The sequence below is a fragment of the Rosa chinensis genome, chromosome 3 (assembly GCF_002994745.2).
Source record: "Rosa chinensis cultivar Old Blush chromosome 3, RchiOBHm-V2, whole genome shotgun sequence".
Lineage (NCBI taxonomy): Eukaryota > Viridiplantae > Streptophyta > Magnoliopsida > Rosales > Rosaceae > Rosa > Rosa chinensis.
This window is the reverse complement of record NC_037090.1, coordinates 32,697,176-32,717,093: the sequence shown is the minus strand read 5'-3', so window position 1 is coordinate 32,717,093 and position 19,918 is coordinate 32,697,176. Positions and strand designations below refer to the sequence as shown.

The window sequence follows — 19,918 nt, the reverse complement described above, 5'->3', positions numbered from 1 at the left end:
CTTCACGGCTCAATTCCGAGCTCCACCGGCCGAGCCACCACAAAACACCACCACAAGCGTGACAAGGATGAAGAGGCGAGCTTGCCGATGCCCGGATTCCATCGTGGGGTGGCTGGAGGAGGAAGAAATCGGAGGAAGAAGCAATCGGGTCGAAGAGGGGAAAGGATCGGGGGAGAGGAGAGAGAAAAGCCCGGTAGGTTTCCAAAAATGGAAACTTACCACAGTAACTTGGCTATTTATAGAAACTTACCACATGAACAATAACTTTAGTATTTCGCTTATAACTTTCGCATACGGACTCCGATTTTTACGTACCACATATCCACGCGCTCGGTTTAACGTCCTCTACAACTTCCATGAAGAATATTTTCTCAAATTTTGACCTGAACAAAAAGTCAATTTTTAGGGCCACTAAAAGTACTTAAACGACAGTAAAAGTGAAAGTAAAGGTCGTTTACCGTCCAAATAACTAGTAAATTGGTAATTTAAGATACGAGACGTTACACCCATGATCGTCCTTAGTCTTGATCCTGAAAATGATCCACTTTGTTTGAAGGATGATGACGAAGATGTGCTAGAGGCAGAAGTGCCTTACTTGAGTACAATAGGTTCATTATTGTACTTAGTTCAATGTATAAGACCGGACATCTCATTTGCAGTGAACTTGTTAGCTAAGGTATAGCTCTGCGCCAACGCGACGCCATTTGATTGGTGTAAAAGATATCTTTCGGTACTTGAGATGTACGATTGATATGGGCTTGTTCTATCTCTACAGAGAGATGATGGATTCAGACCCATCACACACCAGGAACGCCGCCAACGCTGGCCTGCATCCACTATCCCCATCCCAAAACGACATAAGTGTTTTGGAAGGTTTTGCTGATGTTGGGTATCTCTCTGACCCACACAAAGGTCATTCCCAAACTGGTTAAGTGTTCACCATGGGAAAAGACCGTGATATCTTGGAGGTCTACAGAACAGACCTTAGTCGCTATATCTTCAAACCATGCAGAGATTATTTCTTTTCACGAAGTGGTTCGTGAATGTTTATGGATTGGATCCATAATTACGCATGTTTGAACAATTGTGGTTTGAAGTCTACCACAGATGAGCCTACGAGCATTTAGGATAATACTGTTTGTTTTGAACAAATAAAGCAAGGCTACATCAAAAGCGACAACACCAAGCATAATCAGCAATAACAAACTCTCCTCAAGATCAAAGTGAACTGGGTTCGATATGAGGACAGTATGACAGACTTGCCCACTAAGTCATTGCCTAAATTCTACTTTTGAGAAACATGTTGGTAGCATCGTTTGCGGAAGTTATCCGAACTCCAATGACCGTAGTCGTCAGGGGGAGATGCAGACATTAGGGGGAGGTGTCTACATGTATGGTCTCGAAACGTGAAGGGTGTGTTGTGCTCGTTTTCCCCTTCGACCGAGGTTATTTTTGTCCCACTGAGTTTTTGTTAATCGACAAGGTTTTTAATGAGGCAACGAGAGGAGCACCACGTTTGGGCGACACAAGAGGGAGTGTTCAAATAAATCCCTATTTGTGTGTCTGGCCCAAACCCTAGGTTACTTCATCTAGTGGTAATAGGGTTTAATTAGAAGGATCTATACATTCCTATTCAATGTATGATTGTATTTCCTTGTATGATTCAGATTCTATGCATTGTAATCCTCTATATAAAGAAACCCCTATTATCAATGAGAATACACAGCAATTCTCTCTCAAATATCGTTTCCCTAAAACAGTTACATTGTAAATAGGTTTATTATAGATTAGTTTAGTCTATGTAAAAGTTTCATTGAAAAATATAATTTTATAAATGCAATTAATGTGATTTCTGTTCAAGTATATCCAGAATGTGTCTGGCCCAAACTCTACGTTACTTGTGCAAGTTGTAATAGGATTTATGTTAGATATAATCTCGGAGATATTCGTAGATATCCAATGTACAACTTTGATTATATGCTTGTAATCCTCTATATAATCAATGAAATCACGACTCAATTCTCTCACAATTTCAGTTTTCCTAAAACAATTTCTTTATTTTTAATAGGGTTTATGTTAGATATATTCTCGGAGATATTCGTAGATATCCAATGTACAACTTTGATTCTATGCTTGTAATCCTCTATATAAAGAGACCCATATTATCAATGAAATCACGACTCAATTCTCTCCAAATTTCAGTTTTCCTAAAACAATTTCTTTATTTTAACTGAAATTTCCACCGAAATCAAAAATTTCTCTGAAATTTTTGAACTATTGAAATCAAAACCGAATTCGAAATTTAAATCCTTGGTTTTGGTAAAAAGATTTAGTTTTAAATTTATTCTTAATGATTTGACAAAATTACCCTTAATAGTAAGGATGGATAATAAGTGATTTAAATGATAGTGATTAATGTGAATCACGAAATAAAAGTTGAGTAACTAGTGTGATATTTTTCAACAATTAGTGACCAGAGTGTCAAATGGATCAAAATTCATTAACTATTTGTGATATTACGTTTATTGTATACAGTATACCCAATAATCTGACTGTTTAGTTGGGCGGTTTCTCTGTAAACTAGAGTTACAATTCACACAGCTTTTGTGTGTGATTGAAGTCTGCACAGTAACAACCCTATATATGCACCACATTATTCCGCATCATTTTTGTTTCTCCAATAGTCCAATCAAACGAAGCAGCGGTGCCAACAGTGCAAATGAGTGACAAAAAGCTCACGGTAAAAAGTGACACCGGTAAAAACCGTGGCATTTCCATTTCCATATCCTCAACAGCTCAACTCATATATAACCAAAAAAAAGAAAGAAAAAAAAAACAATTAATACTGGGCAGTAGAAGAGGAAGAGGAAGCTCTCCTTCAAGTCAAGCAAGGGTCGTTGATTTTTCTGCGTCAAAAAAAATCCCCAATCTCTCCTCAGGTTCGCAATTTTCGTATTTTCATTTCCTCTTTATCAATTTTGATTCCAGTTGAATTTCGATTCTCAATGCGTATAGTGCCCCAGATCCTTTTCATCGAATCCATCGTTAAATTCACAATCGGTAAATTCCTTCGTTTCGTAGATTGAAGCCGATATCGACGGAATTGTGATAAAATCGATGGGGTTTTAGGAGGTTTTTGTTTACAAAGGCCTCCTATTTGTTCGATTTCTGTGTTTCTAATAAGATCCATGTGTTGTTAAATCATATTGCTCTTTGAATCCAACTTGTATCAAAATTGCTGCTTTGAATCCAACTTGAACCACACAGTTTAGGTTTACTCAAATTTAGTTGAATTAAGGTGTTGTGGTTTTGATTGAACCAACATTTTGGATTTTTTTTTCTTCCGATGTCGAATCCACCACCGCAACCTTCCCTTGGATACTCGATCAGTTTCAGTAGTCCCTCACAGTCAGACACACCATCACCTGACCCTGCTAAAAATGCCATTCCTCCTCCTCCTCCACCTTCGGTTTCGCCCGGACAATCCAGATTCCCTCCTCCACCAAAGTTTCAGCTAGATCAATTTCCTTCTCCCTCAGTCAAAACCCCGAACGGGCCGTCACCGGCTAGTGGTGGTGGATTGAAAACCGGCAGCCCCATTCCTCATTTGAGTACTCCCCCCGGACCTCCCGTCTTTACTTCCCCTGTCCGTCCCGCTGCTGTGCCTTTTCGTGCTTCACCTGTTACTCCTCAGCCGGTTGCTTTCTCTCCGGCCGCATCCTTGCCAACGTCTTCGCCTGTCAATTTTTCGAATGGATCACTTGAATTGGACCACCAACTGTCCAATGTCACAGACGATGATGCAGTTTCTGTTGGTGAACCACCGTATGTCTTATTCTCAGCTCATAAGGTAATCTTTCTTGTTCTTTTCGCTCTTCAGTTACATTTTATGGTTTTTTATTAGCTGTTCCTTGTGGACATGTAGCGTGTTTTAGTCCTTTTGGATTGATGGTGCTGTAGGGTGTTCTGCGCAATTGGTTATATGTGTTGAGTTGATATCCTGTTTTCATTTCTAACTGCCTCTGGATTTCTTTAACCACAGGCATAGACTTGTTATACTTGTCGCCATGAACAGATTAGGTCTCCTTATCACTTTGAAAAATATACAAGAAAGAACATATATACACTTATATACACTTTAATACTTGTTACCACAGGCATATTACTTTTGCAATCATTTATTCTTGAAAGAACATCCTTCTTTCCCTACGTAATTAAAAATTTTGCACAAACCTTTCTCCTATTTAGGTGTTGAAACAGAAGAAACAAGCAAATGTCCCAAGTTTGGGTTTTGGGGCATTGGTTTCCCCTGGGAGGGAAATTTCTCCAGGTCCTCAAATAATACAACGTGATCCTCATCGCTGCCATAGTTGTGGAGCTTATGCAAATATCTACTGCAACATTTTGCTGGGCTCAGGTCAGTGGCAGTGTGTAATCTGCCGAGAATTGAATGGTAGTGAGGGGGAATATATAGCTCCTAGCAAGGAAGATCTTGCCAACTTTCCAGAGTTGTCATCTCCCATGGTTGATTATGTTCAAACTGCGAACAATAGACCTGGTTTTGTTCCAGTTTCTGATTCTAGAATGTCTGCACCCCTTGTTCTTGTTATAGACGAGTGTTTAGATGAACCACATCTCTGGCATTTACAGAGCTCCTTACATGCCTTTGTCGATTCACTTCCCCCTACAACGAGAATTGGAATAGTACTGTATGGTCGCACAGTATCAGTTTATGATTTTTCAGAGGAATCAGTTGCATCTGCTGATGTGCTTCCAGGCGACAAATCACCATGCCAGGAGTCCTTGAAGGCATTGATATATGGAACCGGTATATATTTGTCTCCAATGCATGCTTCACTGCCTGTAGCACATGCCATATTCTCATCATTAAGGCCGTATAAATTGAACATTCCAGAAGCTTCTAGAGACCGGTGCCTTGGCACAGCAGTTGAGGTTGCTCTTGCTATAATTCAAGGCCCATCAGCAGACATTTCTCGAGGGGTAATAAAAAGGTCAGGAGGTAATAGCAGAGTCATAGTTTGTGCTGGTGGACCCAGTACTTATGGTCCTGGATCTGTTCCTCATTCTTTCAGTCACCCAAATTATGCTCACTTGGAAAAGACTGCATTGAAATGGATGGAGCATCTGGGTCAAGAGGCACACCGACACAATACAGTAGTTGATATTCTTTGTGCTGGGCAATGCCCTGTAAGGGTTCCTGTTTTGCAGCCTCTTGCAAAAGCTTCTGGGGGCGTTTTCGTTCTCCATGATGACTTTGGTGAAGCCTTTGGAGTGAACTTGCAAAGGGCATCCACCAGGGCAGCAGGCTTCCGTGGGTTCTTGGCAATTCGCTGTTCAGATGATATTCTCATAACCCAAGTTGTGGGTCCTGGTGAAGAGGCACATGTAGACACTCATGAAACGTTCAAAAATGACACATCTCTTTACATACAAATGCCAAGTGTCGAAGAAACACAGAGCTTCTCACTCTCCTTGGAAAATAAGAGGGACATTAGGACTGAGTATGTATATTTCCAGTTTACAACTCAGTTTCTGAATGTTTATCAAGCTGATATATCAAGAGTAATAACTGTTAGATTGCCAACAGTTGATAGTGTTTCAGCATATCTTGAGAGTGTTCAAGAGGAAGTGGCAGCAGTTCTTATTGCAAAGAGGACTCTCTTGAGAGCCAAAAACAGTTCTGATGCAATTGATATGCAATCAACAATAGATGAAAGAATTAAAGACATTGCTTTAAAATATGGTTCTCAAGTACCAAAATCAAAGCAATATCGTTTCCCAAAGGAGATGTCTTTATTACCAGAGCACCTGTTTCATCTTAGAAGGGGCCCACTTTTGGGAAACATTGTTGGCCATGAAGATGAGAGGTCTGTGTTACGGAACTTGTTTCTGAATGCATCCTTTGATCTGTCTCTGCGAATGGTTGCGCCTCGTTGTCTAATGCATCGGGAAGGGGGAACTTTCGAGGAACTACCAGCTTATGACCTTGCTATGCAGTCTGATGCAGCAGTTGTACTTGATCATGGCACAGATGTCTTCATTTGGTTGGTATGTCCTTTAGCTCCTATTATTGTCATTTGTTTTATACATCTTGATTCTGTCTCTCTACGTTTTGGTGTGCTTTTTCTTTTTGTCCTGGGGAACCTTGCTCCTTGTTAATGCTACAGAAATATAGTTTTTATATTAGCAGTGCCATGCAGTACACGTGGAATAGGAAATTTATTACTACCATGCAATCTCACCATACAATCTCTGATGGGCCAGAAGCTTGTCTTTTTTTATTCGTTGCTAAACTGGAGTTTTTTTCTGGTGTCTGATACATCAAATTATGTGCATGTGCAGAAAATAAATAGGCTCACATATGCTGACGATTGTAGTATACATAACTATGGACTTTTGTTTTGGAAATCATGTTTTACCTCGTATAAAATCTTGATGACCCTTGTTTTGAGATTTTAAGATTTTGGAGGCACAAGTGTAGATTATCGGTTATGGTCCCTGGAAAACTTATTACTTCTGATATGCTTCCAAACAGCAGATGTGCTGACCATTGTAGTATTCATAACTATAGAGATTCGTCTTGAAAATAACATCATGATCACCTTTGTCTCGAGCTTTTAAGGTGGGAGGCCAAGTGCAGATTAGAGCTTATGGTCCCTGGAAAACTTAGTACTGGTGATATGCTTTAGAACAGCAGACGTAGTCATGCTTGTCCATTCACTCTTTGTTATAGATTGCAATAAGAGTGCTGATTTTTTTCTTTTTTCTTTTTTCTTTTTTCTCTTAATCTTTCATTCCACATCCTTTGATTAGGCTGTGTTTAGCCTAGAAACTACTATTTCTCTTGTAGTTATTATAATTATTTTTTCAGTAATAACTATGCATGGAAGGATGCTCTCTCTCTATTTGCAATTGTTTAGAGTGGCAGGAGTTTGGCCAAGAAACTACTAACTAAGCATGGAAAGACGCTCTCGCTGAGCTGTTGAAATTGTTTAGGGAGCCTAGAAATTATAGTCTTTTGCAGTGGTATCTAAACACTGACTGAAAAGATAGGTTGTGGGGGAACTTATAGAAGTTACTGCAATGAAAACAGTAAAGGTGATGTGTGATGAGAGTAATATCCTTCAAATATTAAAAAGGGCCTAATGTGATATGGCCTAGTAGGAACTTTGAACCAACTTAGTTGACAAATAGATTTTGGGTTTCCATATTGTCGTAAAAAGCATGCAGCTACCTTCGTGGCCAAGTATTTCATTCCCCTGCATTATGCGGGGAGGGCGAGTGCTTTGGGATTTGGCTTCCCCCCTCGCACAGAAGTAATAGAAATTTTGCTTAAAAATTAGAAGCAGAAAGTGATTGAGAAAATATGAGGTCATGTAGGATGCCTAAGGATGGTGTCGTGAGCACCCATGTCGGTTCTACAATTTATACGATGAGACCCTTAAACCAGTAAATGTATGTGTTACTGACATTTTCACATCTGTTGAGTATCATCAAGAGCACTCACTACTTTGGTTTCTTATAGTTACTTGACTCTGTCTGTTCGGAAGTTCATTAACCTTACGATGTAGTTGAACATTTTCCTTTTGAACATTTTCCTTTTGACTGGTGTATTCAGGGTGCTGAACTTGCTGCTGATGAAGGGAAAAGTGCAGCTGCTTTAGCTGCGTGCAGAACATTGGCTGAAGAGCTCAGTGAACTTAGGTTTCCGGCCCCTCGGATTCTTTCCTTCAAGGTTTTCTTTCCTTGCCCTGCTTTTTATTTTTTTGGGGTGCTTTTTAATGCCTAGAAATGAAGTTGAAACTAATGATTCAATTGTTAAACAGGAAGGAAGTTCTCAGGCTCGGTATTTTGTATCGCGGCTCATTCCTGCGCACAAGGATCCTCCTTATGAGCAGGTGAGGGTAAATCAATAAACATGGATTTTTCTCAAGACTCAAGATTTCTTATTTGCTTTGGTGTAAAGCATGTATTAAAGTGTTTATTGCATCTGTTGCAGGAGGCAAGATTTCCTCAGCTACGAACTTTGACGATAGAACAGCGCACAAAGCTGAAAAGCAGTTTTATTAGTTTTGATGAGCCTAGCTTCTGTGAGTGGGTACGAAGCTTGAGAGTGGTTCCCCCAGAACCAAGTTAGATGGTCTTAGCCTTTGTTAATCTTGAGGGCTAACGTCACTACAAAAAGTCAGTGTTGCAAGTTGTATTAGAGCAAAACTGTGTCTTGCCGAGAAAATTTTTTCTTCTTTCATTTTCACTGGTAGAGGAAATTATAGTTGAGATATGTCTGGACAGGAAAGGTATAGTTCTCATCTCCTTAATACGATTAGCAGTTGACTTTGTCCAATAGCAGCTGCTGGTTTGCATGGTCCTTGAATGCAAGATTTTGTTTGGAGCTTCTTTTGCTTTTAGTTTATACCTTGCGAGGGAATCATGGGGTTCATAGTCAATAATGGACTGGCCTCTTATGTCCTATAGACATTTGTTGGTAGGGTGCTCCCCAAATGGAAAAGTTTACTAGTTTGAAATCACCTTTAGCATTTGCTAATTAATTATCAATATTAAGAGGTACTTATCATAATTTTAACCGACACTCAAAATTTCGATCAAGATTTTCATAAATCCAAAATACCTAAATTTTCCATTAAAATCAAAATCTTAATCCATATAGGCTCCATTCTTATTCGATAATAATCAGAGGTACAGTTGCATATGGCACAATCATAAGATTCTTATGGTAAAAACAAGTAATACCACAGCAAGCGCTAGTACGAACGTTGGACGCAGCCAACTAGGATATATTTATGTGATAAAAAAATAAATAAAAACATAATTTAAAAAAAAAAGAAAAAAAAGAGGATATTTGCTAACACCAGTTCTCAACATGACAAGGGGTTGCTAATGTGAGAAATAGTTTGAGCACGGGATGATTATTACTGCAAACTGCATCATCATGAGTTAATTAGTAAGACAGGTGATCTTGGCGGAGCCAAAACCATGGAAGTGGCTGCTACGCGCCGACGTATAAGCACCCATGTTGCGAAACACCAGCAAATTATTCACCTCTAGTTCTGGTAACTGGTCACCATCCAACACCTTGTCAGCCGAATCACACGTCGGACCAAACACAGTCGAACTGTAAGTGCGAGCACCGCCGGTAGCTTTGCCACAGACCATCAAGACTGGATTCTTCTCGATGCCATCACTGTTATTGGACATGCATTTCAGAGCAATGCACGATTCAAGTAGGGTTTTAGGGGCAAGCATCATGGACCCATAAAACCCTTCCTTGATCCAGTATTGTCTGTCCTCCCCTCTCACACGCTTCCCGATGATGTTGGTGACAAGCGTGAAAGCGGTCTCTGCAAAAAACCGACCTGGCTCGGCTATGACCGTCAAGCTGCGTCGCTCCTCCTCTGAAAAATAAGTCTCCACAGAGGTTTTCACGGCTGCTGTCGCAGCTTCAAAGGACGATGGCTTGGACACGAAGCCACCGCCAATGTCCAACACATGCAAGGGAGGCATAGAGAGCTTAGCCGCCTCCTGGAAAACAGCCTTAGCTGCCTCCAAGGCTGTTTTGTATGCTTGAAAATTGTAGGACTCACCTCCTACGTGAAATGAAACCCCAACTACTCTGAGTCCTGCAGTTTGAGCGGCTTGGAGGAGAGGAGACACTTCTTCAGGGAGAGCACCGAACTTGGAACCCAGTGGCCAATTGCACCCACTCTCGTCCGGAGCTTTGATGCGGATCAGTAAAGAACATTTCGGGTGCCATTTTTGGATCTTTTCAATCTCACCCACCGAGTCATAAGTGGTTAGGTTAACGCCAACTTCAGCAGCGTACTTAATGTGAGAGCTAGCTTTGCAGGGATTAGCATAGATGATGTGATCCGGAGAAACTCCGAGAGCTAAAATGGACTCAATCTCAGAGGGACTTGCACAGTCGAAACTTGAACCTTGAGCCACCAAGGTGGCGAGGAGATTCGGGTGTGGGTTGCACTTGACGGCGTAGAAAGGTTGGACCATTGGAAGGTTACGTTTCCGTGTGTCCATGAGGTTGCTTACAAGACCCAAATCCAGCACGTAAAATGCTTCCTCACTTGGCTGCAGTTTCTTGATCGTCGAAATGATTTTCTGAATGAAATATTCATCGTCATCCAGCCTGTTATTGGTCACGACCTGACCTGGTGCACTTGGTAGGGCTTCAAGGCTCTTTACATTCCACGACTCCATGCTGGTGCTATTTAATTAACGACAAAAGATTTTAGATTTTAACAACGTACACTAAGCGTATCTTACGTACAGCGTATACCGTCTTTGAAGAATAGTCTATATATACTAATGTATAAGGCATTTTCCAACCCAAAGGGCTAAAAATAGCCCCGGAGCTAAATTTTAGCCCTGATTTATTTACTATTCATCGATGTGACATCAACCGTTTCTAATCCGTCAAGACTAAATTATAGCCCTAAAATATATTTTAAAATTTTGAATATGTTATATATATATATATATATGTTCTTATTTTTTTATCAGATTCTTACTTATAGTAATTGAAATAATTTTTATGATAAAAAATATTTTTCCGGTTGTACTTTTCAAATTCCATGTGTTGCTTCACAAGGAATGTTGTAGATTTGTTATACGATTTTATATATGTGGCATAGGTTATCTTGATGGAATATTTTTAAATTTTCGGCTATGACTTCGAAGCCACGTGTTTCGTCGTGATTCATTTGTGAAATTTCGAAATGGATATAAAGCAATTTTTGGCTTGATTGCATCTTATCAAACTTTTGGATATGATTTTGAGGCCACGCATTTCGTCGTGATTCATTTGTGAAATTTCGAAATGGATATAAAGCAATTTTTGGCTTGATTGCATCTTATCAAACTTTCGGATATGATTTCGAGGCCACGTGTTTCGTCCTAATTTGTTTGTGACAAAATGGATATAAAGCTGTTTTTGACTTGATCGAATCTTATCAAATTTTTGAATAAGATTCTTGAATGACACATGTTCCGTCTTCATTGAATTATCAAATTTTGGAGTGGATATGATGTCTACATTGCACTCGTTATCTTCAGCAAAAAATATCTTTATAAACTGACAAGTGTTTGCATTTTCTTACTTTCTTTTGTTCCTTTTAAAATGCTTTTGTCATGAATAAATCAAATATTGAAAATATGACACATGGTTTACTGCTTTTATCCAAAAAAAAAAAACCAACGGCTATATGTATAAAAAAAATAATAATAAAAAAACAATGGCTAGATATGCATGCAAATCAGCTGACCCCAACTTGGGTCTCCCCACTTTCAGATCCATTTTTTTTAAGGGCTAATGGACTATTTAAAAGGTTATGTTTAGCCCTTTGGGTTGCACTTTAGCCCTCATATTTGGCCTTTTAACCCTTGATCTAATGGGTTGGACATGATTTGGGTTAGATTTTACCCCTTTAGCCCTTTAGATCATTGGGTTGGAGAAGGCCTAACATAGCAAGCTTTACTATATATTCCTTGGATCCTGACAATTCAAAATACAATTCCCAAAAACCTCAACGTCTCTTTTTTTCTTTAGAACTTTCATATGAGGACTATCAATCTCTATAACAATTTCTACTCGACTTAAAAAATGAAGTCATGTGATCTGATTCAAAATAAAAGGAATTTCTACTTTCATTAGCCACTTGGTTCCTTTCTCGAAATATATGTGAATCAATTCCTTTTATGCAACTAATTAGCCTATGATCAGTATTCACTTTGATAGTCAAGACAACAAGTATCTTACAGCATATACAATTTTTTGAAGAATAGTATTCACTTTGATAATGACAATTCAACATATAATTCCCAAAAACATTGATGTTTTTGGGAGTAGTCAAATATTTCCGACATGCAATTATGATAAATATGCAGTCTTCATTGCGATTATAAATACGACTATCATTATAGCAATAAGTAAGGCGTTTATTGCGGCTTTAAGGGCAGTGACGTTTACTCAATTAGTACAGCAATAATCATCATACAATTCCCAAAAACATCAAAGTCTGTGGGAGTAGTCAAATATTTCCGACATGCAATTATGACAAATAACCAGCTATCAATGCTGTCTTCATTGCTACTGTAAATACGACGATCATTATAGCAATAAGTACGGCGTTTATTGCGGCTTTAAGGGCAGTGACGGTTATGCAATTGGTACAGCAATAATCATTGTCAAAAGTATGTAAGTAAATGCAGCCATGAAGCTCGGAATAATGACTACTTGTCCTCCAAGTAAGCCGTCGCCTATATAAAGGAGGTTTGACGTCCAGGTAAGCATCGCATTCCGACTTGTTTTACTTCACTCGATTAAGAAACGTACTGACTTAGGCATCAAAGGGTTTTCTGCATGTGCCCTCCTCCTCCTGGAGCTGACGGTCAAACTCCGGGTCAACCCTCAAAGGAAGCTTCTCGATCATTCACGGTCAGCTCCCGCTCCAGTCCGCATTCATTGGTGAGTCAAAATTCTTTACGGAATTTTTCCTCAGTAATAAGTAGCGCCTCCTAAAAAGTGATGGCGGGAGCTGCATCTCGAGGAATCCCATTTCTGTCAATGAGGACTGGTAGTGACGAAATCCAGCCCTCGAACAGACCTGCCCCGTTAAGGCCATGGAGAGGCCAACAGAGTAACAAACGTAGGTACCTGCGGCACCGCCAATGAAGGCTTCGGCTGACCTCTTGCCGATGGGGCAAGCATCATACTAATTGGATGAATAATTGGAGGAACCAGTACATGCCAATCCAAGAAAGTGTGCACTGAAGAAGTGATCGATGAGTGTAACTGAGCCGGTTCTCGAGGGCTTGGAGCTGAAATCTAAAGCAAGGGACGACGATAAGCAAAGGCTCATCGTAAATTATAGGGAAGTAGGGACTGCACGCACAGAGAAGAAAAACAAGGGGGCGTGTAGGGAAGTAAATTATACGTCACGTAAAAGAATTCTCAAAGAGAAGAACTCTCGAGGAGGTGGGGTTTTCTCAAGGAGAAAAACTCTCAAGGAAGCAAAGGCTCATGGAGGTGATCTCTCGAGGAGGCGAATTCTCAAAGAGGCAAAAAAGTGAACTTTTAAGGAGGCAGGCTCTCGAGGAAGCAATCACGCCAAGCACTTAAGGTTAGTACATACGATGATTAATTCTCCAATGATTGATAATTTAAAAAAAGGCATGTTGTTAAATGCTCAAGGAGGAGGGTCCTCGAGGGAGCGATCGTGCCAACAGTTCAAGACGGTTGAGGAGAAAAGTACTCAACCACAAAGAATAGATGAAGAAGGCGTGTCAAAAGAAAGTTATTATTGTTTTGCTCATTACAAATATCAGTTGGGACAATTCCGTAGGAAGAATCCAATAAAAGGTAAGAGCAGCGAGACTACGAAAGAAAAAGAAACAAAAAACTCAATCACTATGAAATGAACCCTCAGAACCAAGGAATAAATGAAAGCGACACTTTTCCTCCTGACATTTATTGGGAATGAGGGGTAGAGGACACTTCCTCATCCTCATGGCCATGACCCTCCGAAGCGCTGGATGCCGGCGAGGGAACATCTCCCTGAAGCATGCCTCGAATAGGAGAGTAGCACATGGGGGCAAATCCGTAGTAACGATCGAACTCGTCGGGGCCAACGTAGCACCTGTCCTCCTCTCTGATTAGGCTTGATTCCACCTAAGTCGAAAATGTTTGGCTGATACGTGCTTCATCTGAGCGGTCCTTCTCTCGAACTCCTCATCCTTGCTCATAGTCACTAAGTCCAAGTCGGCTTTCAGTGTCGCTATCTAACGATTTTTGTCCTCAAGGAGGAGACTTAAGTCCACCATTGTTTTGATATGTTCGTTAAGCTCCTCTTCCTGGGATTTGAGTTGGCGACTCGCCTCGTCCAACCGTTGTTGTTGCTGTGATTGAAGGACGACGAGGCTGCGCAGGAAATGGTGGGACACCATGAGGGCATGTACAGGAAAGAAAATAGTCAAATGCATAAAATAAAAGTCATTTGCGCCAAGGAGAAAATCATGAAAAAATAAAAAGTACTCACATCCAGTTGAGAAGCGCATATGTCATTGTAAAGCTCCATGGGACTCTTGGAAGGTAGCTCTGAATTGGGCTTCAATGATGTGAAGACATTAGCCACCGCTGATGCGGTCGGACCATTGGCGAACATGGATTCTCCTGCCAAAACATAGGAGTTGTCACGCTTCCTGAAACTTAATTCCAGAACTCCGGGAGGAGGCATCACGGCGGATGGGCTAGCCGAGGACGTAGGGACCCTTTGAGAGGACAGATTAGGGACGGTGTCTGTCGCAGGTGGTGGAGTAAAGAGACTCCTCCACAAAGGAGAATGAAGCGACATGTCTCGAATGAGACAGGCCATCACCGGTGACAAGATCTCCAACCTTACGCTTTCTCACCTTCCGAGGAGGAAGAACCGATTGAGGTAGCTCTCTCATTGAACAAGCCGAAACTCCTTCGTCCGAAACACTATCCTCGGACCCTCCTTCCCCTACCTCGAGGCTTTCTCCCTCTTCATCCCCCTCGACGGTGACCACGACCGTATAAGGAACTATTGAGTGAAAATTGTCCTTGACCTCGAGAAACTCAGCAAATAGAGATTCATAGTCATTTGAACTGTAGAAATTGTTCTCGATTTGTACAACACGGAGTCCTTATTCCTTCCCATAAAGTGCATGATCAATATATTCTTGGTAACGGCCGAATAAAGCTGATGGGCGGCTGGATGCGACCTCGAGAAGATTCTCACGAGTTACAAACTGAGAAGGAAACCACTCTCGCCGCACAAGATGATTTTCTAACCAAGCAATGCGACTAGGGGGAAGATCAACTTTGGCCTGAAATAGCTTGTAAGCTGTAAGTTAAAAACGCAAAACGAATGAAAATCAATTGGCGAACACTGAAAAAAAGAATTAAGTAAAAGGAGGTCGAGACACATACAGCTCGGGGTAACGCCACTCACCAGTGATCAACAAGGCCTTGGATTTCCATCCTCGATAGCTATTGGATAAATCCCCGAACACGTTCATCTTCGGGTATGGAGTAAAGTTAAAGTATTTGAGTTTGCCAATCCTAGTGCAATGATAGAGATAAAGGAAATCCGAAAGCCCTAGGGAGATCTCCCCACTTCTAACCCATGATCAAGAATGCAGACAAAAGGAGGTAAGCATGCGGATTGAGTTGGAGTAGGGGCAAACCCAGTACTGTTTGCCTCAAAATCGTCTCGGCCCAAATTAGAGTCCGAGGGATTTGAAGTCTAATTGTCCTTCTTGATACGCAGGCGTGCCAACTAGCGGCCAATTGGCCAAGCGAGGTTTTGATAAGATTTGCGCTTGATCTGACTTCTTTCAAGTGACTGTGGGCCGAGGAAGGAACTGTCTCGGCAGCTGGGTTCTCTTGCCTTTGTTGCAAGGACTTTCGGCGTCTTCACTGATGTTGCTTCTCTTTTTTGTTTTTTTGATATAGGTTGCAAAAAGTAAAGTGCGAAAAGTGAAAGAGCAAGAATCTAAATGCGAATTAATTAAATTGCATGAAATTTAAAGAGACTGAAGAGTAAATTGCAGGAAAGATAAAGTGCGGAAGGTAAAGAAAGTGATAAAAATTAAAGTAGGCTAGAGAAAGAATGAAAAGATTGATATTGTAGAGAATTTGATGTATTGATTTTGAGTTGTGTTGGTTGGGGACCTTTTACAATGACCTAGGAGGGTCGTATTTATACAATCACATACATAAGGTTTAGGAAATAAATTACAATTAAATTAAATGAATTTCGATCTTAATGACCGAAATTAAGATATGCTCCATATTACTTCATTCCTTAACCGCACTATTACTACGTCTTACGGCGCCATCAATAAAAGCACCATATTTTCCTCATCTATCGGCCAAAAATTTAAGGGCCGATTTACCAAAATCAGGTACAAACAAGTACCGCCCACATGAGTTGGGAAACCTAATAAATCTCATGTGCTGAGGAGATAAAATCAAGGCACGGTCAGACATATTTTTGCCGGTGTAAATATCAGTATCCGCAGGAACGGGCGAGAGCTTAACGGATTTCGGGATGGAGTATACTTTTCAATATGGCGGTCCGTCGGTTCCAAGGCACTGTGTAATAGCCGGTACTTAAAAGTTTGGGCATGATCTCGAAAATAAGTGGTGGATAATTCATGTTAATCCTTCAATTGCAGAGTTGGGTAATTGCTTGTGTTTACCCAATTTCATTTTAAATGGATATGAAGGTATGCACTCTTCTTGTGCGTTGCAATTATAAAGTTTGATTTCACGATTATTATTTTGCTGACAAACGAGTTCTCCGAACTGGATTGAAATGAAAGAAACTTTGTCATGTCAATGAATTTAATCTGGTTAGGCCCGGGATAAAATTAAGTAGGGATTGTGCTTCCCTGGGGTGAAAGACCCTAAACCCGATTAGGGCTCGTGGATTCGAGCGGATAATTAAGTAGGAATTGTGCCTCCCTAGGATGAAATACCCAAAACCCAATCGGGAATCCGCTTAGTACGGGTGTCCTCGGTGGCCTTAATCTGAGGTTTCCGCTTAGTACGGGGTGTTCTCGATGGCCTTAATTCGAGAGGTATTGGGCCTAACCAGGGAAAAGAGAAAACTAAATAACAATTTGTTAAATTTTGAAAGAAACATGGTGGAGGAAAATTTGGTTGCGCTAATTTGGTTTCAGTACGAATTTCAACTACTGAAATTGTTTATGTGCTTTGTGGGATTTACTTGATTATTTATTAGTCACTTCCCAGGAAGTAGATTATTTATTAGTCACTTGGTCAAGGTGTGACAAAATGGTATCAGAGCAGGAAGTAGATTCCAGGAATAACCTGTGGGAAGGAAATAATTTCCAGAACAATGGTTGGTAATAGAATGGTTTACCACTTCAGTGGTATCAAAGATTTTTTGTATTCTGGGTGTGTTGAAGCTTTAAATAGTAATTTTGTACCTGTTTGGTTAGTTACCAATTAATGCATATTATCAAAACTTTATGATGTATTTGTCTGTCAAGAATGAGGACATTCACTAATATTGCTGTTTGTTTGGTTGTTTTTCACGATCTGGTCAAAATTTTCCTTGTGGGTGGGTGTAGATTTGGAACTGAGTGATTGATAACTATGTTTGTTTCCGTCTGATAACTCAATTACAATAGATGGGGAAGATTTTTAGTAATATCCCTGCAGCATCCTGCCATATTTATGGTTCCATTTTGATGTTTTGCCTTTGCAATTAGATTATTATGATTGGCAGATATAAAGAATGGATGCGTTAATTTGTTGCCAAAGGGACAAGTATAGCGACAATTCTACAATGGATGTTGTCTAATGTGGATTGTCGAATGTTAGAATTTCCATTTAGACTCAGCGGTATGCTTACATTGCTAGCATATGTCATTATATTTGATAAATATGGAATTCTGTGACCTTTACACGAGGTTCCTTTTTCTTCTTTGCTGCTGAACATGTTATCCCTTTAAGTAAGATTCATATTGTCAGGTGGAATGCATGGCTTAATAATTTTTTTTTCCATTTGTCCAGTATTATTAGGAGAAAGGTTCATATCAGTTTCATATATATTACTGTTGCGAACCTTGTAAAGATGCTATATTGTTGATTACTAGTGTTCTTATTTATTGACTTGGATTTTTGATAGTATATGTTAATGGTTTTAGTCCCACTCAAGTATGTTTTAAATTTGCTCTCTTTAGTTTATCCTACTAGTAATTGGAGCTCATTTTTACTAATGAGTATGGTTATTTGATTTGGAGTAATTTATAATGGCTTTAACTTGACAGTAAAAAGTAGCTTGATTTTTCTCCGTGTTTAATATAGTGTGTAGCAGGGGTTGAGGCTAAGTGTGTGGTAGTAATGTTATGGGGATGTTGAGCTTGTGAAGGATAAAACCAAATCTATGCAAGACTAGACCTAGAGTAGTATTGTTTTACTCTTTGTCTTGTTAGATTATATGTGATCATTTGTGCCAGGTGATTTATAACTGCCAGTTTCAAGAATTTTTAATCCTAAATTTAGTGAGAGAAATTGAGAAATCAGGTGTAATTGAGAACGCAGGGGTTCAAAAGAAAAAGATTCTTGAGTAGGATGAAGTTAAATGGTTTGGTTTGACTTATGAACCAGGGATGACCTTATGTGTTACTATATCAGCTTGTGTTAGGCTGATAGAGTTTGTCAAGTGACATTTATGACGCATTTTGGATTTTTCCAGTTGCTTGTAGTTTCTGAGCTGTAAGTTCCGTAGTTCCTTATTTCTGTGCATTTTGTTCTCCCTCCACTGGGCTTTTCTCTTTGACATTCTATGCATTGCATTTATGTCATTGATTAGTTCTTGAAAACCTTTCCAGTCTAGGAGAACATGAACATCTTACCAATATTGGTAATTCAGTTCAACTTATTAGTGGCGTGGTAACAAGTTGTCTCCTATTTCCCACTAAATCCTTGCCTTGGATTCAATTGGTTACTCCACCCCCATACACAGGGTGTTGGCATAAGATTTATAGCTGGCCTTGTAGAAATTATTGATAGTTAATAACTTTATGAGGAAGACTGTGTGACTGAACCTAAGGAAATCTATTTTTGCCACTGTAGCCATTTTGCCTTTTATGTAAATTGGTCCTGTAACAGAAACTTAAGGAGTGTTAAACTTTGAGCCAATTAGCCAGAGCCTTTTAATCTGTCAGCCTATTAGTCAGTTGCTTGTTAAACTTATATATTTGGAATCTTGACAGCGATAGTCAATTGTACTCTCATCTTTAGATGGATTCTTTCCTTCAACGTTTTCTTTCCTTGCCCTGCTTTTTATTTTTTTTGGGTGCTTTTTAATGCCTAGAAATGAAGTTGAAACTAATGATTCAATTGTTAAACAGGAAGGAAGTTCTCAGCCTCTGAGGCTCGGTATTTTGTATCGTGGCTCATTCCTGCGCACAAGGATCCTCCTTATGAGCAGGTGAGGGTAAATCAATAAACAGGGATTTTTCTGAAGACTCAAGATTTCCTATTTGCTTTGGTGTAAAGCATGTATTAAAGTGTTTGTTGCTTCTGTTGCAGGAGGCAAGATTTCCTCAGCTACGAACTTTGACAATCGAACAGCGCACAAAGCTGAAAAGCAGTTTAATTAGTTTTGATGATCCTAGCTTCTGTGAGTGGGTACGAAGCTTGAGAGTGGTTCCCCCAGAACCAAGTTAGATGGTCTTAGCCTTTGTTAATCTTGAGAGCTAACGTCACTACAAAAAGTCAGTGTTGCAAGTTGTATTAGAGCAAAATTGTGTCTTGCCGAGAAAATTTTTTGTTCTTTCATTTTCACTGATAGAGGAAATTGTAGTTGAGATATGTCTGGACAGGAAAGGTATAGTTCTCATCTCCTTAATACTATTAGCAGTTAACTTTGTCCAATAGCAGCTGCTGGTTTGCATGGTCCTTGAATGCAAGATCTTGTTTGGAGCTTCTTTTGCTTTTAATTAGTTTATACCTTTTGAGGGAATAATGGGGGTTCATAATCAATAATGGACTGGCCTCGTATGTCCTATAGACATTTGTTGGTAGCGTGCTCCCCAAATTGAAAAGTTTACAAGTTTGAAATCACCTTTAGCATTTGCTAATTAATTATCAATATTAAGAGTTACTTATCATAATTTTTTTTTTATCAAGGAAGAACTTCATTAATATGAACTGCTTACAACAATTTAAGGATCAATCATCCGTCCAAGCATACCAATATAGTTGCAAACACACAAGATCAACCATATTGGAAATCTTTACAGACAGACTCATGGAGCCACAACGGCCCCGACTCCAAACAAAGCATAGGAGAACTAACTTTTAAAG

The 19,918-nt window shown here is 39.8% G+C and overlaps 2 protein-coding genes and 1 long non-coding RNA gene across 3 annotated transcripts; 2 read left to right on the top strand and 1 right to left on the bottom strand.

Moving 5' to 3' along the window:
- Positions 1 to 2,783: 2,783 nt before the first annotated feature.
- LOC112191836 (protein transport protein SEC23) lies at positions 2,784 to 8,429 on the top strand. Its single transcript, XM_024331262.2, has 6 exons — positions 2,784 to 2,939; positions 3,082 to 3,850; positions 4,249 to 6,069; positions 7,640 to 7,756; positions 7,848 to 7,919; positions 8,021 to 8,429. Exons 2-6 carry the CDS (start codon positions 3,347 to 3,349, stop codon positions 8,156 to 8,158), a joined length of 2,652 nt encoding a protein of 883 aa, XP_024187030.1. The 5' UTR covers positions 2,784 to 2,939; positions 3,082 to 3,346; the 3' UTR covers positions 8,159 to 8,429.
- A 233-nt stretch (positions 8,430 to 8,662) lies between these two features.
- LOC112191838 (ornithine decarboxylase) lies at positions 8,663 to 10,344 on the bottom strand. The gene has a single exon (XM_024331263.2). The coding sequence runs from the start codon at positions 10,249 to 10,251 to the stop codon at positions 8,977 to 8,979; it is 1,275 nt and encodes a 424-aa protein (XP_024187031.1). The 5' UTR covers positions 10,252 to 10,344; the 3' UTR covers positions 8,663 to 8,976.
- Positions 10,345 to 18,963: 8,619 nt separating this feature from the next.
- On the top strand, positions 18,964 to 19,488 carry LOC121052080. Its single transcript, XR_005807928.1, has 2 exons — positions 18,964 to 19,040; positions 19,142 to 19,488. It is a non-coding gene; the product is annotated as an uncharacterized LOC121052080 (long non-coding RNA).
- Positions 19,489 to 19,918: the final 430 nt, after the last annotated feature.

Bases quoted from the DNA above. Each gene is read 5' to 3' on its own strand.
- LOC112191838 (XM_024331263.2), bottom strand. From the start codon at position 10,251: ATGGAGTCGTGGAATGTAAAGAGCCTTGAAGCCCTACCAAGTGCACCA.
- LOC112191836 (XM_024331262.2), top strand. From the start codon at position 3,347: ATGTCGAATCCACCACCGCAACCTTCCCTTGGATACTCGATCAGTTTC. The intron at 3,851-4,248 runs GTAATCTTTCTT...TCTCCTATTTAG, and splicing joins TCTTATTCTCAGCTCATAAG to GTGTTGAAACAGAAGAAACA. The intron at 7,757-7,847 runs GTTTTCTTTCCT...ATTGTTAAACAG, and splicing joins CTCGGATTCTTTCCTTCAAG to GAAGGAAGTTCTCAGGCTCG.